We start from the raw sequence: 13,283 nt of genomic DNA on the forward strand, positions 1-13,283 counted from the left end.
AGGTTGGGGTAGGATATTAGGGTTAGGGTTAGGATATTAGGGTTGCCGGAGGTGGGATATTAGGGTTGCCGGTGAATACAAAATTTCCCGAGGGCGGAATTCACCGAGGGCCGAGTACATCGAGGGACGGGTTCACCGAGGGACGGGTTCACCGAGGGACGGGTTCACTGGTAATCAATAAAAACCTAGAAATATATCTAGCTAAGCTTTTTCTCAAGGAGTCACTACAGTATTATTTTTATGGAGTCGACGAATACACAATGTATTGATCGGATAAGTTATTTATGCAGCAGAGGGACAGCATGAGTCTCCTAACAAGTATATGAGAGAAGTCCAGCATGAAAGTAGCTTACACGTCGAGTGATCAGCATCATATATACACGGCGAGGGTAGGCCTATATATTATATATATGCAGTAATGACGTAATGCTGGACGGATGGACGTCGTGAATCCGGTATTGAATGTCGAATGCACAATCGTTGACATCGGTATGGTAGTATAGACTAGGCCTACCATATTTTCAGCACCCAAAAAGAGGACATGTGTTTTGGGGAAAGTAAAACGTAAAAACGAACAGGGGGTGAACATGCGCACATATAATCCACGAATTTGTAAAGACGACATGTGGTGCTTTCGTTAAGTTCTGTTAAGCTCTGACTTGCGGTGAAAAATTGCGACAGATTTCGCATTTGAAAATACCCAGATGTTACAGAGAACGTCGATCAATGTTTGAAATAACACCCAAGAAGGTAGGGTTGGTAGGGAAACTTGTTGGAAAACCTTTCCTAAACCAACAATTCGGCATTTTTCACGACTGCAGCATTTTTTTGGAAATAAATACAAATTCTCGCTTAAAAGTATTGGTCAACGTATTAGCAAGTAACTCGAAATGGGAAAATACATGACATTTGGACATTTCGGAGCGTACTCGGAGGACCATTCACTTTTCTAGAGATTAAAGAGGAGAGGACAAATCCTCCTAAAAGAGGACATATGTTTGGTATAGTATAGACGGTAATGTGATGTGTCTTTATAAGACAACTCGTCGCTGTTTGTTGCAATTTGTCGCAACTCAACATAAGTTCTCAGATCAATGTTTTGAATCTCATTCCATGTTGTAAATGTCGTTTACAACAACTTCACCAACTTCCCGATCGCTCGCGGTATTGTTCGGGAGTTTAGCAGAATTCATCGACTTCTTTCTTTGATACCTGGATAGAAAATATAAAGGAAGCGTGAAGGAATCTTGAGCTTGAAGAAATCTCTAATTACCGAAAATGTTGTGGGGCCCACCACTAAACCACGGTGGCACAGCAGTAGTGAAGTATACTTATTTTATTTTGAAGTTGGTTTTGCCTACTTCTCTTACTGAAATTGTTATCTAGTTTTGCAGCACTTTTACTAACAGCATTTATTCGGGCCGAACTACAAAGACAGATTAGCATCATTTCTACAAGTGAAATCGTCATGACAACCACGCTGCCTAGCCCTTATTAGGGTTGCATTTAAAACAAAATTCAACTTAAAACAAACATGTTTAAAACAAGGCCCTAATTTAATACATTTTTTTATCGTTTTTCATTGTTTTTTTAAAGCCATGACGTCACGAATATTCCATTGTGACGTCATAGTGGATTGACCTTGACAATTGAAAATATAGGGTAAATATAGCTCCTTTGACGAAATATCTGTACTATTAATGTTAAACCGACTATTTTGAGCGTTCCGACCATACATTATCGACATACGTCGGCTACATCTGATGATAATTGTCCGTAGGCTCATACAACATGTTTTTGGAAAGTATTTACACAATTATGGCCTAATTTTACCGCTTAAAAAATTACAATTTTTTTTGCAAAGGCCTTTTTTAAAAACACTGTTTAAAACATGTTTTAAACGAAGTGTTTTAAAACACCGTTTGTTTCAAATGCAACCCTAGCCCCTATTATACAAGATACTTGGAAAACTAGATAATTGTAGTTGTCTAATTTGACCGAAATGACGGGAATCCAGTTCTAATTTAATTTGTGAAATGTTTCTTTGCTGTAATTTTAATTCTCATCTTATATGCGAAATGCGTCTGTCTATGCTCTGAATTTAATTCTGATCTAATTTATGGTTTTCCTGTAGATGCTATACAAGATAACTGTATAGTGCACGAGCCAGTTTGTACAGACATTTGTAATTCTCATGCTGCTCAACTCTGCTTTTAAAAGAACTGTGTTGCTAATATAATTATAGTTCTAGTCTAGTTTTGTGTAAATGTGCCGCTATAATTTTGATCTAATTTGGAAAAGCTCAAAATTTTCATATTGTCAAACTCTGCTTTACAACGATATAAATATAATAAATATAACGATATAATAGAATAACTTTTGGAGTACGGAACCGATGTTAGCGTTATATAGTAGTCTTCATTATATTCGCTAAGATGCATCTTACGCAATTTTGCAAGCTTCCGCCACCTAGTGACTGAGATTTCTCCTAGTAATTTTATGTGCATATTCTCAAAAAGTATATAAATTATATATAGCTTTCTTCATAAGCAGGCCAAAACTAATTCAATAAAAGTATATAATCGATTGAATAATTTCATATAATTACTTGTTACGGCAAACTGAGTCTTAATTTTCATTAACTCTAGAAATTAATTTCAAGATCTATCTCCATGACTACAGCAGTGCAACTACAGTGGTCTCTATAGTACAACTCACAGTAATTCATATCCAGCAAATGTTCAAATGTGAAGAAAAATTACCTCCACAGTAGAACGAGTACGATAGCAATTGTGATCGCTCCCAACGCGATCGGTAAAATGATTTTCCAGTGGTTCTGCTGAATCCACGCACTGTCGTCGGTTATGTATTCCGTGTGTGACATATTGGTTGGACTTTTGAAATGAGATGTCAACGTCATCAATCTCTGTGACGTCGTTGCTTGCGTTTTGGGATAACCTTGAAACGACAATTAGTCATCGTATGATTCATGCAACTTAGAGAATGATTGATAATGACCTAAGATTATATTAAACAATGAATCAAGTTCTATACAAAAATTGTTTGTATGGCTGGGCGCAGTTGTTCTCAAAATATGTGAGATGTTGTGAAGTAAGTGCTGCGCCAGACATGATGATGGCTAACCATTCCCTTATGTGTAGCGTTGTCCATTGCTCCACATTATTGTCAGTAGGGTTGCATTTAAAACAAAAAAGATTTTGAAACAATTATTTTAGAGTTTTGTTTTAGCCATGACGTCAAAAATCCTCAATTGTGACACCACAGTGGATTAACATTGACAATTGAAAATATTGGGTAAATATGGCTCCTTGAACAAAAAAGGCTCCGAATCGATATCAGTCATATTTACATGCTATAGCGGTTGAACCGACGACTATTTCGAGGGTTCGAGCCACCCCACATCGTAAACGTCAACTATATTGGGTGCGAATCGTCCGTGTGTTCATCCTACATGTTTTTTCAAAAGTATTTTCACAATTATGGCATAATTATGCAACGTTTGAAAAAAACGCAACTTTTTTTAAGGCATTTTTAAAACAATGTTTCAAACATGTTTGAAACAAAGTGTTCTAAAACTCCGCTTGTTTTAAATGCAACCCTAATCATGCTGCGTTATTGTCGAAAATGTATTCTGCAATTACAAAATACGTCACCGGCGGTCTGCGACATATCGGCCCAACCTATACCTCTTCAAACTTACTTGAGTCTTTCGCAGACCATTCGTTTCCTATACCTTCGCATCATATCTTGTACTTATAAATGAGTAAAAATCCGAGACTGTACTTCTGCTTGAGTGGCCTATCATCATTCATCAAGGACTTCTCTGATCGCCTCTAGCATCCTAATTTACATGGTTATTTGAGATTTAAAGTCACCAGAAATCATCTTGCTTAAGTTAATTCCATATTTGAAGCGATACCGTAGCAATTTTACATGACGTTCACAGGGCCACGGTTAAATCTCACACCAGTGATTTATCTCGGTATCTTGCGATTCGTTACGACCAATGCTGTTAATATCAAATTATAATATCTGAAAACTCGATCGCGTTCCTCTTGCATCTTATACCTGCTGTGTTGGTGGTGAAGTGATATACCGACGTCGTCACTTCATTACGTACTTGTCCAGAGTCTTGCCGTGACCGATCCTCTAAAAACGAATGGTATTCAACTTACGCCGGTTTCCTATCCCAACGATTCGCGTGTCTCAATCCAAGCAGGGTTGGATTTAGAATTAGAATTACAATTACTGAATTCGCAATAGCTTGGAAATTGAAGTATATTCCGAACCGGAAGAAAATCAAGTTCAGGTAATATCAAATAAGATTTCATTATCTTAAGCTGGAGAATGGCAAATGTATGCACACCAAACTTGACTCGCTGCGCCTACAGGGAGAATTTTCAGGAGAACCGGAAATTAAATTAGAAATGAAATGAGAGGATAGAAACATTTCACCAGTTAGATTACAATTACATTGACGACAATTCGCTCCAATTGGTCTTCTAGTTGCATCCTTAGTCTGTTTATAGTGAAATGCCGGTAATCTAATTCTATTCTAATTTACGAAATGTTTTTATGGTCCCATTTTAATTCTAACCTAATTTCCGGTTTTCCTGACAATACTAAAGTAAAACTGTATTGTGCAAAACGAGCCAAACTTAGTGTACAGAGATTTGCCCTTCTCGTTCTTATAAGAGAAAGAATTCTGATTTGATATGAAGCGAACCAGATTCCATTTCCAAGTTTTCGCGAATTCTCTAATTATATTTTAATTTGGAAAAAGGATAACTATTATTTTAATTCAAATCTAATTTCAAAAAGCTGAAAATAGTCTTGTTGTCCAACTCAGGTGCTGACATATCTTGAAAATTGATACTGATCGAGTATTATGACGACCGTTAACGAAACTGGTCTACACGTGTCGAGGACCATCGTATTCGTGTCGATCTATATATCGAAGAGTTTGACGTGCAGAATCTATGACTTTCGATCCTACCTTTCTCACACTGGCGAACGTCATTGAAGACATATTCGAATGCGAAATCAAGAGTGCAGCTGCAGCCAACCTTCTTTTTAGTTATTTGAGTGTATATCTTGAATTTTTTATTGTCGAATCGATGGGTATGATTGGTCGTGGTACGAAAGTATTTGATGACGTCTCCGTCATCTGAAATCACACGTTAGATATTGAATCGTACATTGGAGCAGGATCCAGGGCTGTGGCAGGGTTGTACTGACTCGAGTCATGACTCGACTCGAGTCCGACTCGAGTCACGTTTATCAGAATACTCGACTTGACTCGAGTCATTTTTTCAAAATATGGAAATGACTCGACTCGACTCGAGTCAATTTGTGTATTGACTCGACTTGGACTCGAGTCATTGCGCATGACTCGAACCAAGTCATATGACTCGAGACTCAGAAGGCCAAGGCCGACGTTTCAGTGTAATTTCGAGGAATAGTTAGATAATCACACTATTGGGATTTCGTCTATTGGTACTGGTACTTGAAAATGCGTCCAGAAACTGCTAAAAATGACGAACATTAGAATATTATAAATGCGAACCATTCGATATCACCAAACAGAGTTATATAGAGTGGATTTAACAAGCCTTTAACTGGAAACTGGGCAGTCAACACAATGACTTGGACTCGACCCTCTGCTCGGTGACTTGGACTCGGACTTGACTCGGTAGTGAATTGAAAATGACTCGAGTTGACTCGAGTCAAAACTATAAAAGTGAGATTGACTTGTGACTAGGAGCCTTGTGACTTGGTTACAACCCTGGGCTGCGGAGTCGGTAAATTTTGCCACCGACTCCTACTCCGACTCCACATATTTTCAATGGACTGACTCCGACTCCTGAGTCTTTAAACGTACCGACTCCGACTCCAGTCAGTATTTTTTCCACGACTCCGATTCTGACTCCAGCCACTACAGTTTTCGCGACTCCGACTCTGACTCCATCGAGCGAAAATCAGCCAAACTCCGAATCCGACTCCACCGACTCCGATTCCGACTCCACAGCCCTGGAAGGATCTCACCATTTCTTCGATCAATTGATGAGTGATGATTGCAGGGGTGTGATTAAAACCCGACCAATATCATATTTTTGAGCCGATACCGAAAATACCTTCACCGATAATCCTGATATATTCGGCCAATATTTAAAAGATCTGGAATCTAGTACTGCGAAACTTTAGAGCATTTATATGAACGACTTCACATCCGTTGCTACACTTGGACATGAAAGGCTGCATCTGGAAACCTGTAAGCAGAGGTGGTAACTTCTACCTGTACTAAAGTAGGTCTTTTCTACTTATACTGAACAGTGTCAGTTTCGTAGGCAAATCTAGGCGTAGAATACTTGGTTTTTACTTACTTATAAATCGCTACTTCCACTTGCAATTGAGTAAAGATTTACGACGTTACTTACTAATATTTCCACCTTAAAACACCGTAAATAGCGGAAAGTATAGGTCTGCCAGTCTCGAAGTATGGTAAAGCAGAAGTATAAGTAGCGGAAATCAGTATACTTGGGCAAGTGCTAGAAATAGAGCCGAACAATTCAAGCACTTCGAAATGGTAGAAGGACCTCGTTACTGACGAGTGACCATTTGATCGTGATCATATATAACAAATTGGCGAGGAGGAGGGGGTGAGCTCGTAAATTGTTTCAGCGCCTTACGGCAATTACTAGGGCAAGTTTTTGTTGCACTAAAAACCTGGGAAAGTTGCATTTATTTTTTTAATTTTAGCAAAAGTTGCAGAAGTCGCATTTTTACAATTTTTTGAAATCATGAGGGTATGAGATACTCGAAAGGTTCCAGCAGTTTAAAATTTGCACGGTGTCTGCTTGTTCCATTTCTTTCTTCGCCATTCAATCGATCATGGTTACATTTTTATTTACATAGGTTCGCACAATTTACCAGTTAGTTCAGTGAGTTCAGTTTCTGAGGGCAATGAATATATTTCAATATTATATATATAGATATATGAATATGAAGGCAGTTCATGTTGAATATATATAGCAGCATATATAAGATGGCGGTACAATTCTTGTTCATTGGGGTTGCATTTAAATCAAAAATCACTTCAAAACAAACATGTTTGAAACATGGCCGTTGTTTAAAACTTGTTTTTTATTGTTTTATTTTTTAATCATGACGTCACGAATATTCTATTTTCAATGTTAAATCTTCAATATCACCGGGACTACATCGTTATGTAGCATGCTTACGGTCGGCGGTCATCATCATCATCATCATCAGAAGGCCCATTTCATACCAATACGTGCTATAACTTTTGAACCGACGACGATTTCGCGGGTTACCGTCACTCCGCATCCTATAGATCGACTATATCGGGTGAAAATCGTCCGAAGGCTCATAGTGCATGTTTTTCGAAAGTATTTTGACAATTTTGGCATAATTATACAACATTTGTAAAAAAACAACAACATTTTTTTAAAAAAGCATTTTATTAAAACACTGTTTAGCACATGTTTGGACAAAGTGTGTTAAAAATATATTTGTTTTAAATGAAGCCCTAAGTGTCATAATAGTATAGAATCGAGTTACTGTCAGCTGCTGTACAATAGTACTTGATCGGCTGCTGCTCGAAGACGGGCATTGTAATGAATGTTCAATCTAGTTTTCCGCGAGTCTGCGCAAAGACATCAACTGACTGCAGGCGGTCCCACGGACGACAGTGCGTGACACCAGACGAGCGTGCATCCATTCACGCCACATGATTTATTGCTAGAATCAAATTACGACATTTACATTTTTTTTATTACACGACTCCAGATAATCACGTTACGAGCGAAAAGGGGGAACTCGCGTGCGCTCGAAACATGATGAGTCTCGACTTTAAGTTAAGCCATTGAAGCCATTTTCTTCAGAAAGACACCGTTTTTAAAAATATGCACCATAACACCCGTGCGACTTTGTGGTGTCGCAAAGTGTTTAGAACAATGGTTCTAAAGCGGCACACAGAACACGTCCGGTTTACATGATAATGTGGCCTGCAGGTCTTCATACATTTTCAACCATGAACGCTAAGGTTACCATATTTGGGAATCGGGAAAGGCGGACACTTTTTCCAGCTTTTCAGACTTACAATACTGGAGAAAAATTCGGAAAACGGCAAATTTGCCACAAAATTGTGGTTGGTTGACTAAAAATAAGGTCGTCGCCTACGTTCGAGCCACGAATCTCCTGTTTAGCGTCATTTATGCCCATTTCACTCGAAACTTTCCGTCATTTTAACTTTAAAGGCTGTAAAGGAGGACGAATGGCCAAAAATGAGGACATTTAGGTGTCTTCGGAGGACATTCTCAAAAACCTGAAAAAGGAGGACGTATGGTAACTCTAGTGTTGACAGCCGCAAAAATTTCCTTCTCCGACCGCAGGTTGGCCACCCCCGGTTAAAACACTGATGTGACGTCCTAATACCGGCAATGCACTCATTACTATCAAGATATACAGTCAGATTTAAAATACAATTATTCAAGTGCGACTGAAGCAAGAATGATATGAGCGCATGAGCTTATCATTTGAAGTTCGATTTCTGCCAAATGGGCACTTACTTGAAATTTGATATTGGTGCATATGTTACTAGTCTGCCCAACTCTGACCAAGTTAATTAGAATATAAGAGATCTACGTTCAATTGAATCGAATAAATTCACAATTTTGCTTCTGTGAAGCTGATGTAATTCAATGCCCTGTAGTGCACAGTTGCAGCGTTTCATGATCAACGTCTGCAAAGCCCTGTTGTGTAACTGTTATGCGCAACAATGAATTGCTATTCGCAGACACACACAATAACAGTAACCAGTGTTGGGATCAAGTCACTACCTTCGAGTCACGAGTCATTTCGAGTCATTGCACATTTTGACTCGAGTCAAGTCAAGTCAATCGATTTTCAAAGGTGACTCGAATCAAGTCAAGTCACTCGATTTTTGGAGGTGACTCGAGTCAAGTCAAGTCAAGTCAAGTCAAGTCACGAGTCAAGTCACATTTCAAGTCAAGTTGCCCTTTCGAAGTATGTATGAGGTATGAATACGTCATTGCAATTTGCTAGCTGTCTGAAATACAGTTCGAGTGGTCATTGATTCCGAACCGATAAACGAATATAGAGTTAAATATAAGCGCAAGAAGGTGCTGTATCGGTCACATATGCGTAGAACTGGTAAACTACGTAATTGCATAGCCTCAGTTTAGGGTTACCAGCCAAAATAGAGAATGAGAATCGGAATGATAATGATGCAATACATTGTAGCCTACCCAGTTACAAATAGATACGATACTATTGGAGCCTGCGACAATGGTCGAGGACTATACATAAACTATATTCGACTTGAATTTCAATAAAACAAGAGGTTTGGTTATGGTAAGAACAGATAACAGAAATATACATTTTGCTATTCTATTACTTTACTGCTTGAGTTACGACAACGTATACTGTAAGCTTCTATCACTTCGTTTGCGGTCAATTTATTTGTGAGAGAACAATCGAGGCTCAGTGAAACGCACGGTCATTGAATGATTGGTCGCTTTCACGGGTTACACAAGCGTCTCGCGAACAATCCGAACATATGCAAGATACTGTGATTTATATCGACACCGATTACTTGATGACTTGAAATTGACTCGTGAATTTTGCTCCGAGTCACGAGTCAATCCACATTTCTGATACGCCGAGTCAAGTCAAGTCAAGTCATTTTAGCAAAGTGACTCGAGTCAAGTCAAGTCATGCGAAAAAGGTGACTCGAGTCTGACTCGAGTCCAGTCATGACTCGAGTCATCCCAACACTGACAGTAACACACCGTCCAATTTCGAGCACCAATTAAATAGACTAACACGAAAATCAGTCACGAATTATTTGAACACGGTAATGCGACGCTTTCGGTTCCAGACTATTACCGAGAATGCTATTACCGAGATGGACATTATTGCCGAGAATACTATTACCGAGATTGGACATTGCCGAGAACGGACATTACCGAGAATGGCCAATGCCAAAAATCTAGCTTACTGAGACGGACGTTGTCGAGAAATTTTTACCTGAGAATCGATACCGAATGTGGCAACGCCGTGATGCACTCACACGACCTGTTCATATATGCATAATATGCCTGCATTGCATATATTGCATTCTCGGTAATGTCCATTCTCTGTGGTGTCCATTTTCGGTATTGTCCATTCTCGGTAATGTCCTTCTCCGTAATAGCATTATCGGTATTGACCGGACACCGACGCTCATCGGTGCAAATACAATATAATTTAGAAAAGAGGAACGTGAGCTTGCTCGTCCGATGGAGAGACGAGATGGTGTTTCTCAGGGCACTGGGGTTGAAATCGACGTTTCAACCGAGATGGCGTCGCTTCGTCTGATTACGAATTACTTACAAATTGTTGATGTACATTAATACATCTCAAGTTGTCGTCAGTTTGGTAAGATGAGCGTCAGTGCCTTCTGCGAAAGACATCGTGATCATTTTCTTTTCAAACCACGGGAGATTTTTATTGCGCGAGGCACAGATTTTCTGTGCGCGCAGCTTAGAGGGAACATTGATTGTAGTCAATTCTAGTCATGCATGTTCGCAGTGACGGCTCATAAGACAATAATATTTTGATGAATTCAACGATTGTCTGCAATAAAAAATTTGATAAGTAGTATTTTAGTACAGGCTGCAGAGTGTCGGCGAAAAACTCACGTTCAAACGCGCCACGGACGGTGCATCCGCTGTCGCATGATGTTCTGAATTTTCTGACCCTAACTAGAATGTTATTCATATATGTGCAGTTACGATTTTTGAATAGCCAATCTTGTTCAGATGATAAGGTCGTTTCTTCCACGCCACACATCTTTTCCCGCAGACAACGGATCTTTTCCGTCCGCGTACCAGAACCTGAGAAAGTATATGTATTTGAAGGGGTACGAAATCGTCCGGCGACATTTTTAGCTGGCTAGTCATCAATGCTCCCTCTAAGCTGCACACGTGTGCAAGTGCGCAGTGCTGACACGGTCTCTGCGCACAGAAAATATAAGCTGAGCACAAAAAGCCGAAGTGATGACCTTTTTTTAGTCGTTACGCACTGTTGTCCAAGAGACCGCGCAGTGAGTTGGTGAGTGCGCGCAGACTTGTGAAAAATTAGAGGGAACATTGCTGGTAATGACTCAACTCGAACCAAGTCATATGACTCGATAATCGTACATCCAAAACAGACATTTCATTGTAACATCGAAGAATAGTACAGTTTCACATTATTGATATTTAGTCTATCGGTACTCGCATAAGGAAATTAGGGCCAGAGACTCTTAAGAATGAGGATATGAATGCCAGACATGCGATATCACCTAAGCAGAATTGTAAAAAGTGGGGGGAACATTATTTGAGCTCGAAACCGAACAGTAAACACAATCAAGACTCCGACTCGAATCTTCACACTATCCCTCGGACTCGACCCTTCGCGTTTGGACTTGGACTCGGACTTGACTCGGTGGTGAATTGCAAATGACTTGACTTGACTCTAGTCAAAACTATAAAAGTAAGATTGAAATGTGACTCGGAACCTTGTGACTTGATTACAACCGTCATTTTTTGCTGCCCTAATTGGAATATAATTTATTGTAACTCATTTTATCCCAGGTAGGCCTATAAAGTAGGCAAGTCTCAAATGCGTCGACGAAATTTCGGATTCCCAAACATTGATTCTACCACCGAATCGCTCAGCAAAATAGCTTTGGGGGGGCGGTTTGCCGCCCCTAGACGTGACCACGAATAGCAACGAAAATAGCACAAGAATTCCCACACAATGAAAAGAGGGAAATGGCGTCGCAATGACTGTGTGAAGTCATTCAATCAAACGCCGAACTTGGCTCACAAATATAGTAATAGAAAATGGAGATCAATGAAAAAGAACCATGCGCTGTGCAGACTAAATGAGAAATGGCCCGCAGTCGATTCACCAACAACATCCCTTCATTTATTGAAATGGCAATGCAGCTGCAGCAGTACCATAACAATTGCGATAGAATGGCAAGAGAGAAGGGAGTCGAAGCGACTTGGTGATGCCAATTAATCAAACGCAGACCTAGTGCTAAAACAATGGTTCTTAACCGTTACTAACCTGCGGAACCCAAAATTTTCGCTGAGCCATAGAAACAAAACCTACCACAATTAGGGCTGCAGTTAAAACGAAAATAAATTTAAGACAAACATGTTTCAAACACAGCCCTTGTTTAAAACATGTTTTTATTGTGTGTTTTTAGTCGTGACGTCTCGAATCTTTAATTGTGACGTCACCGGGGAATGGCATTGGCAATTGAAAATATAGGGTAAATGTGGCTCCTTCGACGAAAAGGGCTTCTGACCACTGTCCAATAATATATTTAAGCAGGACTACATCGTTATGCAGCATTTTTCGATCGGCGGTCATCATCATCAGAGCACCCATTCCGTACCAATGACCTATACTTGGTATAACTGCCGAACCGACGACGATTTCGAGGGTTCCAGCCAAGTCATATCGTATGCGTCGACGATATTGGGCGCAAATCGTCTGTAGGCTCATACTACATGTTTTTCGAAAGTATTTACACAATTATTGCGTAATTATACAACGTTTCAAAAAAATGCAATATTGTTCTTTTAAAAAAGCCTTTTGCTAACATATTTTAAACAAAGTGTTTTAAAACACCATTTGTTTTAAATGCAACCCTAACCACAAATACGCATCCAACTACACATCTGATACATTACTTGCATTGTTGGCGAGCAAAATGAACTGTGCAACAACATAGTGTTAAAAGAACGAAACCATTAAAATATGATTTCCACACAAAACGAAAACATTAGAATAAATATTTATCGCAAATCTGCTGTTGCCAGTTCAGAAATGCGACGCTTCATCTTGGAAAGTATCGCTGTATTGTGCGATCGAAACGCAAGCGTGATACCAATTGCTTGATTACAAATGTACTTATAGTTCTTGGAGTTGGATTTGGCAATTTAAAGAGACTGGTAGCGATTACGAACACCAAACTCCCCTATGCTTACGCCATTGCGCACGACATATACCAGCACGTATGCGAGTGTTGACTGTGCGTCTTGACATCCAGGAAATCCCTGATACTCGCTCAACGAATCCCTAGTGTTACATAGGGAGACTGCATTGAACCACTGCAATTAATAACGGGCATGGAATCGGCATTTCAAAATGACTTGGTTTCGATTTTAAACCCACCGGCA

General features: G+C 39.6%; 2 protein-coding genes across 3 annotated transcripts in view; both read right to left on the bottom strand.

Annotated features, from left to right (window-relative positions):
* Positions 1-13,283, bottom strand: part of LOC145458993 (uncharacterized) — a 190,242-nt gene that overhangs the window by 53,685 nt on the left and 123,274 nt on the right. The window lies entirely within an intron of this gene.
* LOC145458997 (uncharacterized) overlaps positions 258-13,283 on the bottom strand; it is a 49,171-nt gene continuing 36,145 nt past the window's right edge. Inside the window, exons 2-6 of one of the 2 annotated variants that reach the window (XM_080337513.1) lie at positions 10,746-10,940; positions 5,018-5,188; positions 4,090-4,170; positions 2,763-2,958; positions 258-1,212 (exon numbers count right to left, since the gene is read on the bottom strand). In XM_080337513.1, the coding sequence (XP_080193639.1) occupies positions 1,107-1,212; positions 2,763-2,958; positions 4,090-4,170; positions 5,018-5,188; positions 10,746-10,940 (749 nt within the window). In that variant the 3' untranslated portion in view covers positions 258-1,106. The remainder of the gene's footprint in view (positions 1,213-2,762; positions 2,959-4,089; positions 4,171-5,017; positions 5,189-10,745; positions 10,941-13,283) is intronic. The other variant, XM_080337512.1, reaches the window with a different exon arrangement.

This window comes from Botryllus schlosseri, chromosome 16 (genome assembly GCF_051294905.1).
Source record: "Botryllus schlosseri isolate E-star chromosome 16, Bs_hap1, whole genome shotgun sequence".
Classification (NCBI taxonomy): Eukaryota; Metazoa; Chordata; class Ascidiacea; order Stolidobranchia; family Styelidae; genus Botryllus; species Botryllus schlosseri.